We start from the raw sequence: 19,501 nt of genomic DNA on the forward strand, positions 1-19,501 counted from the left end.
TTGATAGTGATAGTGTGATGATGATGATGATGATGATGATGATGATGATGGTGATGATGATGATGATGATGATGATGATGATGATGATGATGATGATGATATGAGTCAGCTTGAGAGGCATGCACTCACTGTTTCTGAAGCCAAGAGAGTGTGACTTTCCAAAGTGCCTTTTTTGTGTGTTTTTGGTTCTTTAATGGTGATATTGATATCAGAAAGCCTCTGAGGCAAGGCCAATGTAAATTGCTGTGATTTTTACAAACTCATGCGCAGTGAAGAAAAACCAAAGTCCCTTGACCAAGTACACACTTCTGAGAAGTACACTTGGTTCAAGAACTATGAAACCACCTTGACATGTTCAATATGCATAGCCATGTGAAGCCACGTTCAGTGTGAAACCCAAAGAGTTTGGCTATGCAATAAGCCTCTGAAATATGCAAGAGGCCATCTTAAGTAAAGCCATGTTCAATGCCCAAATGTGCTGTTTGGAATGGGGGAGGGGGGGTTGGCCAGAAAGGGAAGTACATTTCTGCCATCTGTCTAGGAATAATGCCCAAAGGTCCTCCATTTTGTTCATGCCTAAGAAACATGCATTTAGATTTACATTTTTTTAAAACCATCAAATTTTTCCGCATGTCCTCCATTTTTAAAAAATGTGTCCTACATTTGAATATGTTATCCTATATTAGGTGGTAAATTGTCAGGCAGAACCTTCCACTTATGTAAGAATATTAGGCAAAATAGATAATACCAGTTTTGATTTCTCAGGTTTAGGCCAGGGTAGCAAATGTCAGGCTGCATATGGCCTGTTGGAGGTCCAGTGCACTCTTTGAAGATCCCCCCACACCTGGAATTCCCATCATTTTGTGGCCAAATAATTCATTTTGCAGCTAAAAAAACAATTTAAAATGTTCTTTAAAAAACACCTTGATTGCCTACCCTTAATAACCTGAAAGGTAGCCAAAAGTGACAAGTGATCACTTCTGGTTATTCAAAATGATGGCCATAATGATTTACTTCACCCTCCAGTGCTCTGGAGTAGCCAGAAAGGGGATGGTTGGTCCTGCAGTTCTGCAACACATCCTCCCCTCGTTTACACTAGCAAAGTATCACCACCCAAAACACAGGAGGGAGGTTTTAGCATCCTGGGAGAGCTAAGAAGGCTGATTTGATAGTAAAGTTAAGCTTATATGAGCACAGTCTTGAAGCAGACAGGTGGCAAGTCATCTGCAGACATTCAAATAAGACTGCATACCCTCCAGTGTTCACAGATGAAAACAGGAATACACATGGCCAAGGAACATCAGAATGTTTAATCAGATGATCAAAGCTATTAAAAGGGAAGGGCACACAAGGTAGGAGAGGATGCAGATGTTTGCTTTTACCTGAGGAAGGGCCAGTCCTCTCCTGCTAACTGAGTGCAAACTACTTTTGCACCTTGAATTCAGTTTGTAGTAATCTGATATCAAAGGGGAAAGTGGAAGGAAGAGAGAGAAACCGGGACATTTTAAAAGCAGCTGAGACAGTGGGATGGCAGTGTCCCTGCTGAAGTGGGACACTTGGAAGGTATGAGGCTGTAACTAGTGATATGATGGTGGCAGTCATCCAAGGACTGCTGAGAGTGAGTACGGCAGAAAAATTGGTTCTCTTATTTTTGAAAATATATTAAAATGAGCACTTAAATCAGAACTGTTGCCCTCCTAGGTAAAGCGCAGCAGCTCCCTTTATCTATGGAAAATAGAGTAAGTAGATTGCTTATATATTAACACAGCTTGAGATAATTATAGATGCTACACTAGATTTAAAAAAAAACACAGAAGCCAAAATGGATAGAAATAGGAAGGCAAGAACCAGAAATTAACTCCCTTCTTCTGGTGGTGCAAAACTGTCTTCTTATGGTGTAGGATTCCACTGTAAAATGACTAGTGTATATACTCATATTTTTATTTATTTATTTATTTATTTGTCACCTTTCTCCTGGGGGGAGGGACCCAAGATGGCTCACAGATAAAACATTTCAAATCTCAATAAAATTATAATCTATATTAGAAAATTTTGTTTTAAAAATTGACTCATAAAACCTAAGTCGACTTATCCATGAGACAGTGTAAAAACAGTCAGCTGTCTGTATCCACGGATTGTTTATCCATGGATTCAAGCAATCACAAACTGAAAATATTCAAAAATATATAAATCCCAAAACGCAAGCCTTGATTTTGCCATTTTTAATAAGGGACATCATTTTAATGGGAAGTGAGCAAGGGCTCACTGTAATGTACCTTAACTCTTATAAAGTAAGGAACCTTCCCTTCTTTGAGTTGAGTGGCAAAAATGAGTGCTTTCCCCTCAATATATATTTGAGGTTGACTTATACACAAGTGTATATGTTCAATTTTTTTATTCTTAAAGTCATACCAGAAAGCAAGGGTAGCCATGTTGACTATAAGAGAGAGAGAAATCTAAAGTCCATACTCCTTTTGGGAATAACTTTTTTAGGTAAACCAAAGAAAGAACAGAAACATATGTACAAGTTTTTCAAGGTCTCCTGATCTTTTACTCTGGCAAGATAATTACAAAAAGCTTTGATAGTATGTTAACTTGAAGATTTCATGCCTGACATTATGAATGTGTTGCTCAGATTGAAGAAGAGTGAAATATAATGATGTGCTATATACAGTTGTAGTAATGCTTGCAATATAATTAGCATATTATTTGAAAAATAATCTAGAGTTAGCATATGAGTTCTTGGAGGAGAGAGAACTAGACCTATTTGTCACTAGTTGCTGCATGCATTTATGTTTCCATCTCATTCAGAAAGTTACTAAGGCCTGTTACAGACAGGTCAAAATAAAGCTGCTTCGAGTCACTTTGGAGATATGGTATTTCAATGATACATGAGTCCTAAGAGTCTGGAAGCTGCGCCAAAGCTGCACTCCAGTCCTTAGGGCTGGACCGTGGCTTTGGTGCGGCTTTTGGACTCTTAGGACGCATGCATCATTGAAATACCATATCTCCAAAGTGACTCGAAGCAGCTTTATTTTGACCTATCTGTAACAGGCCTATGGTTCATGTCTTTATTCTCTCCAGCTCTTTGCCCTTTAAAATATTAAAGACAGCAGGCACTTAGGCAAGCTTGTTAAATTAGTAAAGGATGTTTTCAAGAATTTAAACATTTAAATAAATCATAGAACTTTAAGGGTCAGGTTCTACTTTGCCTTGAAAAGGACTGCTTTAGAGCTTCCATGTTCTCCATATCTTTCTTTAAAGAAAGAAAAGCGAGAAGGCAAGCCTAAATTAAAGGATTTTGATACATGTTGGGACACCCCACCCCCCCCAACTGCTTTCTTTTTCTTTGGTCTTCCTGGAACTAACTCTTTATTTCTGGTGGCTAATAATTCTTGAAAGTATGCTAGGATACTGGAAGACCAGGGTCCAAATCTGTGCTCAGCCATGGAAACCCAGTGAATAACCTTGGATAAGTCATACTATCTCATCCTAAAAGAAATATTATGGCAAACCTTAGGATGGGCTCACCATAGGTCAGAGCCAATATGAAGACACATAACAACCACAGTTTTTGAAAAAAGCCTGTCACACATTAACATATAACTCTCTATGCCTCTCAAACTACAAATTCTAGTTCAGTTGTTCTCAAACGTGGGGCTGCACTCAAGTGTGTGTGTGTGTGTGTGCGCACACACGCACGCGCAAGAGTTGCTCAAGGGGGGTATGAGACTTGGAAGCTCCGATCCTGCCTCCTCCTCCTCCTTTTCCCAAACTTTTTGTATGTGGAAAATATAAACATGTGTTGAGTTGACTATTGAATTCTGTTCTAATTTGAGCAATCTTATTTCCTTATACAGTGAGTCCTTCTTATCCATGATGTATCCATACATCTACAGCTTGAAAATATTTTTTAAAATATAGAAATTCCAAAAAGTAAACCTGGGTTTGCCCATTTTATTAAGCAATACCTTTACTATGCCATCCTATTTAATGGGCCGCACATCCCACAAATTTTGTAACCATGGGGGCTGGGGGGAGTTCCTGGACCCAAACCACAGCAGTACCAAGGCCCCTGTAAAATGTTAAATATGAATATATATGAATGTGCAAATGAAAATACACGTAAATAAACAGAATATTTTAATTCATGTACCATGCTGAGTGGAGGAGGGCACAAAATCTGCATGTAGTGTAAAGGGGGGGGGGTCCCAAGGGTAAAAGGATTGAGTACCACTGTTCTAGTTTACGTGTAGGAGCCCACTCTATGTTTAAAAAATGCCAGCAACTCTCTTCTCAGAATGTTGCTTGTTGTATTCTAACAGATGAGCCAGGAGTTTGGCCATCTCAGGCGGGTTACAAACCCCATAAAGTACGCGCTCGCGCGTACTAGGTTAGGAAGGGCCGTATTAGGGTTAGGAAGGTTCTTACCTTCCTGACGGCCCTTCTCCAGTACGTGGGAGCGCGTACTTTTTTGCGGTGCCCATCCACATGGGCGCTGCCATTTTTACGTATTGGACGCTGTGCGTCCGACGTGTCCGGCGGAAGTGACGTCTCGCGAGGGCGCACTCCACCCTCCGGCGCCACTTCCGCGTTCAAAAAGGAGCGGCATTTCGCCGCTTTTTTGCTGCGCAGGGAAGCCTCGCGGTCTGGCAGCTGGGGCTTCCCTACGCAGCGAATGGCGGCGGCGGGAAAACGGCCCCTTGAGGGCCGTTTGTAACCCGCCTCAGGCAGCAGAAGCCAGAGGCAGAAGAAGGGGCAGTCAGCATTTGGAGGAGGTGTGATGCCAGGTGGCTTTCCCTGACGTTGCCCTGCTGCCATCATGTGTGGTAGCAGGCACTGTCTTGCCATCAGTGTTGGAGTAAGATTCTTCTGTGTATTAAAAGGTGGAGATTATTAGTACATTAATATAGACTGTAAAGCTTGTAGGTGTGTGTGTATATATATAGTAAAGTGTATGTCTATAAGCATTTATGTTAAAAACACCCTCTTCCTAGTTTTACGAGATGTATAAGGGGTTATTCTGTAAAAAATATGAACGTAAAGATTTATTTCTCTCTCTCTCTCTCTCTCTCTCTCTCTCTCTTTTTCTCTTCCTTTCATTTTTCTTTTTTCTTTTTCTCTTCACTCTTCCTTTATTTTTCATATACTGTAATAAAAAACTCAATAAAAATTATTTTAAAAAAAAGGTGGGGATGTGAGAGGGCCATCTTGAACTTTTCCTAAACCAGCCCTAAAACTGGATGTAACACGGCTTGTGATAGTCTTCCACTAATCTCAGAAGATCTGGAAAATAAGTGCATAGATAGGAGGAAATATGTTTCCATAAATAATCCCACCGTGAATCAGCCTCAAATTCCTCCCCGCATGATAATGGCCTCTACGCCGGTGCAGATCTCAGGATCTTGCTAAACTTAAGAAACAAATTTTGGGTCCTAAATACCTTTGAAGGTTTTGTTTTGTTTTTTTAAACAAAGGAATTTTATATTTGAACAAGTTTGTATGTCTGTTTATATCCTGTTGACCTATATCAACCATTTCTAAGGTTACATGCAGGCACATTCCCAGGGCTAGTGGTCTTTAGGCCAAGAGAAGAAGGTCAAGCAGGTCCACAAGGAATAATAGTTCACTAGCAGCTCAGTCTGTGTTGACTGATGCGTAGCTCTGGGTTCAGATTGACAAGCCAGGCCAAAATAAGCACTAGCATAAGACAAAGTGAAGTTATACTGACATTGATGTTTTTCAAGCTGGTAACTATAAGCCATCATTGCATGGATCTCTTTTACTGTGGTGCTCAAGTGAAGAGCCCCCCCCCCCCCCTCAAAACATGACTACTCTCCATTCCTACTGTCTCCAAACTGAAAATACTATTTTCTTGGCTGAATGGAGGTTACTAAAAAAGTTCCACTAAGATATACAGCATACATAGCATTTATATTGTTTATTGTGCTGTGTTGGCTTATTTCCCAGATCCCCCCCCCCCCCCGCCCCCAAACTGAGACTCCAGGCAGCTTACAAGATGAAAAGAAAGTTAAATGTTCAAGTTTTTAAGTTTAAGTTAAAAACACAAACAGATGAAAACAAACAAAAAGTTAAACTGCTTCTATGATTTAAAAAAAAATTAAACATAGTAATTAAAAGCAAAAGAAAAAAAAATAAAACAGTACACTATTTTATTGGAATTTTTTTTAAAAAATTGCTTGCTAGGCAAAGGACACCATGAAAAAAGCCAGTCTAGCTTGCCTAGAAAGAGAGTTCCAGTTAGGGTTGCCATAACTGTCAACCTCCAAACTGGGACAAATGTAAAAAAATGTAGGACAAAATTTAGCCCCAAATGTAGGACATATTTTTAAATGGAGGACATGCAAACAACTTTAAAAAATTAATAATTTTAAAAAGCATTAATATAAACGCATGTTTCTTAGGCATGCTCAAAATGGAGGACATTTTGGCATTATTCCTAGACAGATGGCAGAAATGTACCTCCCTTTCTGGCCACCCCCCCCCCCAATTCCAAAACACACACAACAGCACATTTGGGAATTTAACATGGCTTTATTTAACATGGCCTCTTGCATTTTTCAGAGGCTGATTGCATAACCAAACCCTTTGGGTTTAACACTTAACATGGGTTAACATTTAACATGGCTACATATGTAACATAGTTTTTTACATATTTCAGTTGCTTATTCCATAACCAAACCCTTTGCATTTAACACTTAACATGGTTTAACATGGGTATGCATATTTAACATGTCAAGTTGGTTTAACAAGAAGTGGATTTGCCCTCGGTTTCAGGTTTCTTACACCAACTGTACTTCTCATATGTACTCTTGCTCATGAGTTTATAAAAATCACAGGAACTTACATTGGCCATGCCTCAGAGGCTTGCTAATATCAATATCATCATCACCATCACCATCATTGTCAAAACAAGGCAGACTTGTTAGCATTAAAAGCACAAACAACACACTTTGGAAAGTCACACTCTCCCAGCTTCGAAAAGAGTGAGCCCATATCTCAGAGGCTTCCTGATATCATCATCATCATCACCATCATCATTGTCAAAACAAGACAGACTTGTTAGCATTAAAAGCACAAAAAATACACAAAAAACACACTTTGGGGAAAAAACACTAAGGAAATGGCCATCCACCTCCTCCTCCACATCTGCCTCCTTCTCCTCGGCGCCATGTGGTGCCAGAAAAGGGCGTTTTCCCCTCCCCCAGTCCAGAGGCCTACCCTCGGTCCTCCTCCGCCTCCGAAGCTTCCCCTCCTCCTCCTCCGCCTTCTCCTCCTCCTCCTTATAATCTCCACCTCCCCCCTGAGGCTAGCCAATGGCACACTGGGGCTGGACACAGCCCCGCCCCCTCTGTTCTGCCATCAGCCAGATAGCCAAAGGGGACGAACTCCTCTTTCTTAGCCATGCGCACGGGCGCGCAAGTGGGGCGAGCATGCGCTGCCGCCAGCCGCAGCCCAAGCAAGTGCTGCGGGCGGCACAGGTGCGCGGAGGGTGCAGAGCAGGAGGAGGAGGAGGAGGTGGGTGGCTGGCCAGCCACATTAGCAGCCGCGGCGTTGGCCTCATGAGTGGGCCCGGCCCGAGAGCCATGCCCAAACTCGGGATTTGATGGCAACCGGGACTGTCCCGGGGGCTGGCGGGATATGGCATCCCTAGTTCCAGTGCTTGGAATAAACCATCAAAAAGACCCTCTTGCATTCCCACCAAACTAAGGACTGGAGTGTGGCTCTGGCATGGCTTCCTGACTCTTAGGACACACGAATCATTTAAACAGCATACTTCCAAAGTGACCCGAAGCACCTTTATTTTGGCCTGTCTGTACAGGCCCATACTTACGAGAGTGGCACAACTGAGAAAAGCATGTTTTTGAAGATATTAGAGCTGAAACAGGGTCATATGGGATTGTAAAGCTGTAGCTGTTTAGAGGTAATAATCAACACTTTGAATTATACTTGGAAACAGCCTGGTAGTCAGTGGAGCTGTTGTATCAAGGGAGTCTTGTGCTCCAGTTAACAGTCCTGGTTAACAATCTGCCTATAGCTCTTTAGACCAGTTGACATGTCTGAGCATTCTTTAAGGGCTGCCCCATATAATGTTTGTTACAGCAATTGAAATGGTTGTAAGTGACCCATGTGTTACTATGGCCAAAACACTTACTTCTAGGAAAGGGAGTAATTGGTGTACTAGTTTTAACTGTACAAATGCACTCCTGGCCACAGTCAAAACCTGATCTTCCAGATTCAGGATTAATTCCAACCATATATTCATACTGAGAAACTGTGTCTTCAAGAGGAATATAACTGTTCAGCACACGTGAAACCCTTATTTCCTGGTTTGCCTTTCAACTCACTGCAGGCACTTCTTTCTTATGTGTCTTTCTAAAGATTCAGTTTGTGCATCCCCATCATGTCCATTACTGCTGAGGTACAAATTAGAACCAATACAGTTTCCTTGAATATACCGTAGGTGGGAAGAACACCAGCAGAACCAACCCAGAGAGATCCCCCCCCCAAGAAGCTGTCAGAAGTATGTTCACATTTATTTATGTTTATTTATATGCTTTAATGTTTTCTATTAGTGGTCATACTGCATGGGCAATCACTCTGGCAATGAACATTCCATTGGTAGTTTGCAACATACTATCGATGGTCCAATAAAACTTTCTTCCCTTCCTCTTCCCCTTCCACGATCCACATTACCTGAAAACTAGTTCCAGAGAGTTTCCCAGTCCTCTAGGGCTTTCTTGCAGATGTATGAGAGTCTGAAGTGAGGGGAATGGATAGCTCCCTCATAGGACTGATGGAGTCTGCTGTTCTAGTAGCCTCTGTCGGATATTGTCCCTCCATGTGTACAGTATTTCCCGAACAGGCATTATGAAGACTTCAAAATAATGCTGTCATGTACTGTACAAGTTTTATTTGTGACAAATGCAAACTGTTAATGCATACTGAAAAAAATGCAGATACTTATTTAGCTTTTGCATGCAAGAATGAATAATTTCAAAACTTATTCGGGTGAGATGAGAGTTTTTGCATGTTTTCTTATGAGGTTTTGTTTTTTTGTGAAAGATTCCAAAACAATATTTTTATACACGTAAATTTTTCAAGAAATTTTAGTATGAATAAGAATGAAATAACAGGCAGATGCTTAAATAGATAAACGTATGATATAAGCTTTCTTGTAATATTACATTTTAACATTTTGGTCATTTAATTTTATTGGAGTGAGACCCTGGGGATGTAAAGGATACTGGTTCTAGTTTCCAACAAGAAAAAGTGTCTTGAGACACTTAGGTCCAAAAATACATTGCAGATATAATCCAGTTTGACACTGCTTTAATTGCCCTGGTGGCTCAGTGCTAGGGAATTCTGGGAGCTGCTATTTTGTAAGACATTTAGCCTTCTCTCTCAGAGGCCTATGGTGCCATGATAAACTACCATTCCCAGGATTCCTTAGCACTGAACCAGGGCAGTTAAAGTGGTCTCAGACTGGATAATTTCTGCAGTGTGTTTTGGACCTGAGTCAAGAATAAATGACAAGTTTATTCAGCTTTTGGGACTTTCTTTGTGAAATAATTCATTTGTGCAAGAAAATTGGGTTTAATGCCAAACGACACAACATTTTGGGGAAGAAAACAGAGTATTTTTGCAAACACATTAAAAATGTCATGAAACTATTTATAGAACTAAAAATTATTTAAAACATGTTTATTGAAAAGTAAGGGATTAGAATTGTACAGGACACTAAGAAATGCTTTCTGTAAGCCTGGTGGATTTTATACATCTGAGATCATTAAGCAAGAAAAATTGAAAGCCCAAACAGACACTTTCAAAGAGAGATGTTGTGCTGCTGCTAATGATATGCTTCTGGATTGTAGCTTGTAGGAAGGTAAGAAGTAAGTTTTGGATGTGAAAGGTTTTCTTCATGAAGAAATGTCATTCTTAAATGTTTTAGTAATTATGTTAGTGATGCAACAGGGATTTGAAGGGTAATATTTACATAAGCTATCCAATTCACTAATGGGCATCTAGTAAGTTAAAATGATGATGTGTTGTTTAAATGGAACAGCTTGTCTGGAGTAGATAAGCTGACTTAAAAAGCTGCTCAGTTATTTAGAAAAGGAGTCTTTATTTCTGGTGAAAATACTATAGGGGGCAATAATCACAAACTCTAATCTGTAATAATAAAAGTGCTTGTAAGACTGTCTTCCCCACAATTCCAAGATGATTAAATTTAGGCTTATGAAATTTGATATGCATAGGAGAGTGTGATAGATTCTCTATCCAGGCCATCCCCACAGTTCCAAACCTTGCACTTCTATCATGTACTTTGCTCTTTACCTTTCAATTAACTCCCTGGATCTGGTACTTGGGCCTCAAGGTGGCCACTATACAGGAGAATTGGTTGTGTTGACCAATGGGCCCACTTTGGTAATACTCAAGGAAATGCTTCTTATTAATTCTTAAATGAAAATATTCAGATGAAGAAGAACAAAATTTCTTAAATTAAAGTGAAAAAAATTTGGCTACCAGTCCTGAAGAATAGCAAAATGAGGACTCAACAAATGCAAATGGGCAACCACTCAGAGTCAGGCTTTCCCAGCAATTAATGATCACCAATTAGCAGACACTAATCTTCTTTTGCATTAGCCTCCCAGCCTGAGGCCTGCCATCAGCAACAGAACAATACATATGCAAATCACTCCTTCATTTCCAGGCTCACAGAGTACACACACACACACACACACACACACACACACACACACACACACCTTTTTCCAGGCAAGCATTCTCTGAAGTTGCCAGCCACAGATGCTGGCGAAACGTCAGGAAGAAACTCTGTTAGAACATGGCCACATAGCCTGAAAAACCCACAAAAACTACAAACATCTAGCCTTATGCTGTTTCTACACATAGTACACAAATACCAAGTTTCAAAGTAACACTTCTCCCTGAACTCTCTACACATACTCAGCTCTCAAACTCACTTTTGAAATCTCCTCCATGCCCCTCCAGTATCTAGCATTTCTAGTTTGCCCTCTTAGTTTAGTATGACCAAGTTTAACTCACTTTAATAACTAATATTTTCATACAGAATCACAAGTCTGCACACCATGTGTGGTAATTATACATACATTTCTCTCTGTGTGTGTGTGTGTGTGTGTGCGCACGTGCGTGCGTGCATGCACATGCGTGCGTGTGCTTTGTATCTGACTATAGAAAATAAGTTGTTACTCAATATCCAAATCCTAAGTTTTTTTTTTAGGCATTATAGCCCACACATAAAGTCTAAAGAAGCAATTGTCATCAAATTGTCATGCCACAAAACACACTCAAAGTGCCCATATTTTACCCTATTTCTAAATGTATGTGAGAATATATCCTTCAGCTAGGAATGGACAAGCATAGAGGATCTATGAATATTCATAGACCCATAACACATCCACACACATCCACACATCATTCTACTAACCTATGATCAGAGAGCCATTGTTTGCCTCTGTACTGTGCAGTTTGTGGCTGCAAATGATCCAGAGATTGCAACTCTCTGGCAAGTCCAGACTTTGGGGAATTTGTTGTTATCCCACTTTTGGAGACTTTGGGTGATGGTGGTGGTGGTGGTGGTGGGTAAATTTAGGGGTAAAATGTCCTTGATAGTTTTAAGAAAGGAGGGGGGTGACAGGGATTTGGGAGAGGAATCATGCCAAAATCTAGGGGTGCAAAAAGACCCCATATTCTCTCCAACCCCAGTTTTTTTAAAACAACAACAACCACGCAGAGCAATGTTCTTAAATGTCTCCAGTTTTTCATATAAATCACAGCACATAGCCCTTATGTTCCTCTTTTAAGCGAAAAAGGGGAGGGGGAGAGATTGTAACCAAAATCTAACTACTAGACACTTCCATTTTCATGGGGATGGGTGACATAATTGGGCACCATTGGCTCAAAATTGGCCACTCAGCCCCTCCTATGTTACCCACTTCTGCTGTAGTCCTGATAGGCAGAACTCAGGTCACTTTTGTGCACACTACTGATGATGCATGAATGGCTATTTTACTGGCATACATAATACTCATTTAAGTTTATGTAATAGTTCATTTACTGTCTGTATTCAGCTATGGATGAAGACGTTATTTACACTGATATTAATGGAGCTAGTTGCTAATACCTCCTGCCCGATTTGATTTCAGTGGGAGTTGTGAAATTCACTTAATCTAGAGGCAAAATGTATGCAAGTCCAACACCACTTGTGTTATGTGCAAAGTTTGCCTATTTCGCTGTCAGTTCCATAACCATATCCCCCAAGGATTCACCTCTGGCTTTTTTTTCCTGAACAAAATGAAATTAATGCTGCTCAATTAACCAACTGCTGACACTAGATAGTAAGAGTCAGAAAATTGAATCCCCTTTTCCCCTGTGCAGCAGCCTGAGAAGTCACCTAGGGAAAGTGAGTTGACACCATGTAAACGGAACTGTAATTGAAAACACAGTTTTTAATTAAAGCTGTCATTTCTAGACCTATTTGTAGGGATGACCATATTGGTGACAATTGATATTCTTTGCACAAACAGCAGTTGAGTTCCCTTGATGCGAAAGAGGTTAAGTCTTGCTATAGTTACAGGCATTTTTTATGAGAAACAGTTTCTCTTGAATTATCCTCTACGGGATCAAATTGTGCCCTCGGGTTTACCTTGATAGCTAGCATGATTTAAAAGAATTCACTCAACCTTAACAGGTATATGATTCTATAACTGATGCAAAAACAGATATTACTCTACTTTTTAAAAAATTGTTCCCATACTTGATTCTATTAAACACTATGCAAGCCTTCAGCCCAATTAGATTAACTATCTTTTTCAGATGTCAGATTATTATCCTAAATGTATGGGGCTAGTAGAGCCTTCATAGACAGTAGCAATCTATCTTTAATTACTTTGGGTAACACTCAACTTGGCTATGTGAGAGGGGGTAACATAATTTGCAAGATCCAGCACCAGCTGTACCAGTAATAACTGAGAGATCCCAGGCATGTGGAACTATATGAACTTTTATTAGAAGAAATATAAAGAGCACATGCATGCAGGTGATTCATCCAAACAACCATTACACAGAGCCAAACAAATGGAGGAGCGAGATGAGATTTGGGAGTTAGAGGTTTGGGAGTGGTAATGCAGTTACCTATCTTAAAGGAAGAATCCACAGAAAGCCAGAAAGTAGAAAGACTTCTGTGAGCAGCTTTGGGAGACAGACGTGGCAGATGAAGGAACTCAGACTGAATCCCGAGAACAACAGTTGCGTTGCAAGTGGGGGAAGAATTGACTTCAGCAATTGTCACAAAAAGGTTTTGTTTTGGAGTAATATTTATCCCCCCTAATCCATGAGAGTTCCATGAGAAACCAAAAGTTTGTCATTTTTTGTGAGTTTTTCGGGCTATGTGTCCATGTTCTAGAAGAGTTTATTCCTCACGTTTCCTGACGCTCTTCTAGAACATGGCCACATAGCCCGAAAAACCCACAAAAAGTTATGGATGCTGTTCATGAAAGCCTTCGACTTCACAAAAGTTTATTTCTGATGAAACGTGAGAAGGTTTCTAAAGTGGAGAGTTTGTTTAGGTATTGGGCAAATGAGAAGGTTTGATTGTAATCAGTGATGCTTCATAGACTTTACAACACCTAGACAAGATCTGGATTCCCCCAAAATGTGAGGACAGACAGGGGTGTTTAGGAGCATAGTGAGAGAGTTATGGCAGAGAAGCACCATCACTCTTTCAATATAAGGATTAGCCTGAGTGTTATCTACTAGGGGATTGTGAACTTTCTAGATTTTTGCCATTGTTCATATTTCTGAGCTTCCAAGAATAATGGCAAATTTAATGGTCCCACTAAAACTTTCAGTCATTCTATAGTCCTCTTGGTTTATAATACCATGGGATTGTATCAGTGTAAATAACATCTTCATCCATAGCTGAATACAGACAGTAAGTGAACTATTAAATAAACTTAAATGCGTACTATATATACCAGTAAAATATCCATTCATCAGTAACTGTGTGCACAAAAGTAACCTGAGTTCTGCCTATCAGGACTACAGCAGAAGTGAGTAACATTGGAGGGGTTGGGTAGCCAATTTTGAGCCACTGGTGCCCAATTATATCACCTGTCCCCATGAAAATGGAAGTGTTGCCAGCACAGTTATTTTATTTAAAAGAGAGTGATGGTGGATGTGTAAAGTGCTTCCATGAGGAAAGAGCAACTCTAGCAAGTTTTTTGAAAGAGCATTTTGCAGTACATTGGGAAAGGATATCTTTCTCTAGGGATTCAGCTGAAAAGCATCACATTTGAAACTATAGCACATACAAAATTTCCACGTATGGCAGTACAACTACACCAATCTGTATCTCTGTCCACATGCATCGACCAGGGTTCCAAATGTTGTAATTCATGTTCTGCCTACATGTAAAACAGAACATGACTTTCTAGGCATGTGCTTGTTTCCATCACTCAGAATGAATTTGTTTGTGTTCACCCAAAGGAGCTTTTTTGCAGGTGCAGAACAATCAGGGAATGCCTAGCAGTCTCTTGATGGCAGTGAGAGAGTAGCATTTAGAAAGCACTTCGGTGCTGCTTATATAACCTCTAACTTCATTATGTTTCTGTTGCTCCATAGAGTCTACAAAAGTTAATGTTCTACTCAGGCTGCATTGCATTTCAGAAATTGCATTTCATTGCAGAAATAATTCAGGTTGACACCACTTTAACTGCCATGGCTAAATGGTAGGAAATTCTGGGAACTAGTTTTGTGAGACATTTAGCCTTCTCTGTCAGAGAGCTCTAAAGTAATGGTCAAACTGGATTATTTCTGCATTGTGGATGTAACCTTAGGACACTTACCATACTCTACTTCTACTGTTGTGTTGCTGAGCCCAGAATCTGATAGTCAGACACCACACTTTTCTGGGAAAATGCTACTGATTGACAGATGAAACTCTACACCAGTTTATGCATCTGCAAATCCCACTGTGTCTGATGTAGCTGATTCAGGAGGGAGTGTGTTTAGCAATGCAACCTAATTACTCTCCCATCCTGGGAGGAATGTACAATATACATAAATAAATAAACAAACAAACAAATAACTGACATTAGATGTCATACAGAAAAAAACTTTTGCACTATTCTGAAGTGTTAAAAGCTCTTGAGAATAAATGTTAGGAGTATGAATTATTTTCTTTAGTCAGAACACATGTGTTTTTTTGATCCTGCATCAAGTAAACTTTGGGCTAGAAAGGGAACTCCAGTTCAGGCTAGTGAACATTAACAACCAGCATACAATAGGCAGGGATTCATTTGTTTTTGTCTCCTTCCTTCAAATGAAAACTTGACTATACATCACTGAGAGAGCTTCCAGATGTAGAGGTCTTTTTTTCCTTCCCTAATAGATTTTGTCTATTTTAATTCAAGCTTCCAGACACTGACATCCAGATTTCCCATAAAATTCCATGAATGAGACAAAGCTATTGCACAATAAAAGCTTCATCTGGAAGTACTCCAAGTCCTCCATTTTATTAACAAGCATTACAGTTCAGTGTCCTAATGATGCTATTCTGTGCCGTTCTCTCACTTCTGTCAGCTTGCCTGACAACATGGACCAGAAACAGAAACAAATAGTAATGGGCCACTACGGTCTGAATCCTATTGTTATCACAACTAGAGTAGACCCATTGAATTAATGGGATTTACATATGTGTTCACTCACCATTCAGTAGTTGATTCAGTGGGTCTACTCTAATTGGGAAAAAGTGACAGGATTCAAATCTGGATAAGCACCAGAACAGAGGAGAACTCAATGCTACCACTCAGCAATATGAAGGGGCCTATAGTCCCCCCTCCCCTAGCCATGATGCTGATAGAAGCTAGAATTCCAAACTTCCCTTTCCTCTCTATGAATGTTTCAAAGTAATGCTTAACTGGAAATTGTAATGATTTCTTAAATATGAGTACAAGGAAATCAGTGTCTATTCATTTTTGACTTGCATTTGCCTTTCTTGCAGTAAGTTCCAGGTGGCACACATGCAGCTGCATCTACACTGAAGAATTAATGCAGTTTGACACCACTTTAATTGACATGGCTAAATGCTATGGAATTCTGAGAATTTGTGAGATCTTTAGCCTTCTCTGTCAGAGAGCTCTGCTGCCACAACAAACTACAAATCCCAGGATTCCATAGGATGGAGCCATGACAGTTAAAGTGTTGTCAAACTTCATTAATTCTGCAGTGTGGCAGCAACCCTCCTCCCAACTTCATCCTCACAACAACCCTGCGAAGTTGATCAGAGGGTACTACTCCCAAGGTTATCCAGGGAGGTTCATTGATTTTTCTAAAATGGTGTGGAGTGAGCTGTAGGAATTAGAATCAGGAGGGCATTGCTGGAAGATTGATAGAAATTGACACAAACAAAAACACCACCTTTCAGCAAATGAGAAGTATAATCTCTTCAGATAAGTGGTATTTTGAAGATAAGCCCTCACTGAAAATCAGGGTCACTACTAAAGGAACAAGGTCTTCCTTATATCTCTCAGAATGAAAGTGTGATTTTACTTAATTTTTTTAAAAATATTTTTTTTACCCAATTGCATTAAATAGTGGTTCACAAATACATTGTGAAATGATTAGAAAGCATATCAAAGGTCTTTTTAAAATTGCTATTTCATTCTACATAGATGAATGCTTGGTGCTGATTAATATCTGATATTTGGTAGGAACATTACTATTATGTTGTTTGATTCAGATCCACTTCAGGTCCTCTTAAGTTTAACTGCACTGGGGACATGGCATAGCCCACGTTTTCAGTGGGAAAGGATGTCTTCTATGGCCAATTGGCACATGTTTAAAATTTTATTGACTGATCCATTGCTGTAAAGCAGGGGTCTGCAACCTACGGCCCGTGGGCCACATGCGGCCCGCCGAGCCCCAGCTCGGTCCTGCCACCGATTGCCGCTGCCAAAGGCTCTGCGGGGCCTTTGGCCTGTTGCGGATGCGCGCGGGGCCTCTAGCGCAGGCGCGCGAGGAGGAGGAGGAGGAGGAGGAGGAGGAAGGAAGGAAGGAGGAGGAAGAGGAGGAGGATGAGGGAGGAAGGAAGGAGCAGGAGGAGGAGGAGGAGGAAAAAGAAGAAGAGGAGCAGGAGGAGGAGGAGGATTTCCATTCCATTTTTACAGGCCTGCTTTGTTTTAACAATGTTGATGATGATGATGGTGATGATGGTGATGATGATATTGATATGAGCCAGCTTCAGAGGCACGGCCAATGTAAATTGCTGTGATTTTTACAAACTCATGTGCAGTGAAGAAAAACCAAAGTCCCTTGACCAAGTAGTACACACTTCTGAGAAGTACACTTGGTGCAAGAACTGTGAAACCACCTTGATATGTTCAATATGCATAGCCATGTGAAGCCATGTTCAGTGTGAAACCCAAAGAGTTTGGTTATGCAATAAGCCTCTGAAATATGCAAGAGGCCATCTTAAGTAAAGCCATGTTCAATGCCCAAATGTGCTGTTTGGAATGGGGGGAGGGGGCTTGGCCAGAAAGGGAAGTACATTTCTGCCATCTGTCTAGGAACAAAGCCCAAATGTCCTCCATTTTGTTCATGCCTAAGAAACATGCATTTAGATTAACATTTTTTTAAAACCATCAAATTTTTCCGCATGTCCTCCATTTTTAAAAAATGTGTCCTACATTTGAAAATGTTGTTCTATACTATTTAATTATTTAATTATTTTTTTACCGGAATGGATTTATTATCACTAGACAGAAGAAAAATACCAAGATGGTGGAACAGGATGCAGTGCACCCCGGTGGGGCCAAGGATCTGGGGATGATGGGCCATGGAGTGGGATGAGGAACAGCCCACACTCAGAAGTTGGGCTTGTGTTTCTTGACCTCAACCATCAAGTGGTGGATGTTGATGAGCTCGGAGCGGATGGGCAGGGCCATTTCCCCCCACCCCCCACCCCTCGTTGTCTGGGGGACACCAACCCGACGTAAAGAAACTGCTGTAAAGAAACTAGAGAAGTTTGTAGATAGAAAATGTCAGGTGATTAGTCAAAGTAACACTTTAGAGCTGCTAATGGAAACAAACATTTTTTGTAGCTATTTCACAGAGTTTTCAGTAAAGTCTTAATTACTTCTGTTTATAATTTCCCTGGCAGGTATATTTACATCCCAATGGGAGGATCCCGCTGCAATATGTTCAAGATGCTGTTTTCTACAGGGATCACATTTGCCTTTGTAAGCTATTGGCATGGAGGCCATAGCTATCTCTGGTCCTGGGCTGTGCTTAATTGGCTTGGAGTGACTGCTGAAAATGGACTGAAGAGGCTGGTTTCTCTTCCTGTTGTCCGTGACGTGCTTGTAAGTTAATTTGTTTTTCAGGTTGGTAAATAAATTTGGGTTTAAGATTAGAGTTTAATCATTTCTTCTAAAACCATCCTCATGTTTAGTGCTATATAAGACATACCCTCTGAAGGGCTGAACAGACTGCTCCTAAGGGATGGCCTGCAGCCTCCTCTTTCTTTGCCAGATTGAGGCTGTGGCAACTACACACCACGGCCCAATTTTTCCATGGCACAAGGCTGGCATAGAGACAGAATGGGTGTCCATGGAAAGGGCACCATAGCTTCCGGCACTGCAGCTTTTCATTGCTCCTTTGGCACTGTATTATCTAGATGCAGCACCAAAGGAGTGCCGGGACATCACCCGCCATATGATGGGGCAAGTGTTGTCACACTGGCATGGGAGCAGAGTCAGGGTGTGCATCATGAGAACACCATGCTCCCATTCTTCCCCTATGCCAGCCTTTAATGCTGGTCTGTACAGCCTCTAACTGTCCCAGTTTGGCAGGAACAATTCTGATTCACCACAATGCCCCCAAGATGACCAGAAGCTGGCCCACATGGGGGCAGCTGGTCAGGTGGAATCCGGCTTCCAGGCTGCTTCAGAGCATGCAACATCAAAATGCTGTGCTCTGAGGCTGCCCAGACAACAGTGGAAAGGCATGGTCTGTTTCACCCCTTAGTAGGAGAGAAGAGAGGAGGAAACTGAATCTTTCCCTCTTTGTCCACACTCTGATGTTGCTTAGCCACACAACTCCTGGTTTTCATCTGTGAAATGATGAATGGTATGGTATCAAACTCAATCCTTTGCTATTGAAATCAACTAGTATGCAAGAATACGTTCAAAAAGTAGAACTGAAGATGTGGTCTCTGTTTTGTATCTGTTTAAGGCCATGTTTATGCATAAACCTTCCACACCTCTCACATCTTCTGTGAAAAAGCATGGGCTAATTATGATATTACAAGAAGAGTCATTGATAGTTAAGGTATCATCAGTGTCTTACAAAGTAGCTCATATTGAAATAATTGTGCCTTTTTATTGCATTATCAGTCATTACCATCATGGCTGCACATTATAAAGGTTTGTGGTCAGCA

General features: G+C 40.7%; 1 protein-coding gene across 3 annotated transcripts in view; it reads left to right on the forward strand.

Annotated features, from left to right (window-relative positions):
* The window catches only part of HHAT (hedgehog acyltransferase), a 316,462-nt gene that overhangs the window by 191,498 nt on the left and 105,463 nt on the right, over positions 1-19,501 (forward strand). For all 3 annotated transcript variants that reach the window (XM_042446145.1, XM_042446144.1, XM_042446146.1), the window contains exon 10: positions 18,224-18,425. In XM_042446145.1, coding sequence (XP_042302079.1) covers positions 18,224-18,425 — 202 coding nt within the window. The remainder of the gene's footprint in view (positions 1-18,223; positions 18,426-19,501) is intronic.

Source organism: Sceloporus undulatus, chromosome 1 (assembly GCF_019175285.1).
Source record: "Sceloporus undulatus isolate JIND9_A2432 ecotype Alabama chromosome 1, SceUnd_v1.1, whole genome shotgun sequence".
Lineage (NCBI taxonomy): Eukaryota > Metazoa > Chordata > Lepidosauria > Squamata > Phrynosomatidae > Sceloporus > Sceloporus undulatus.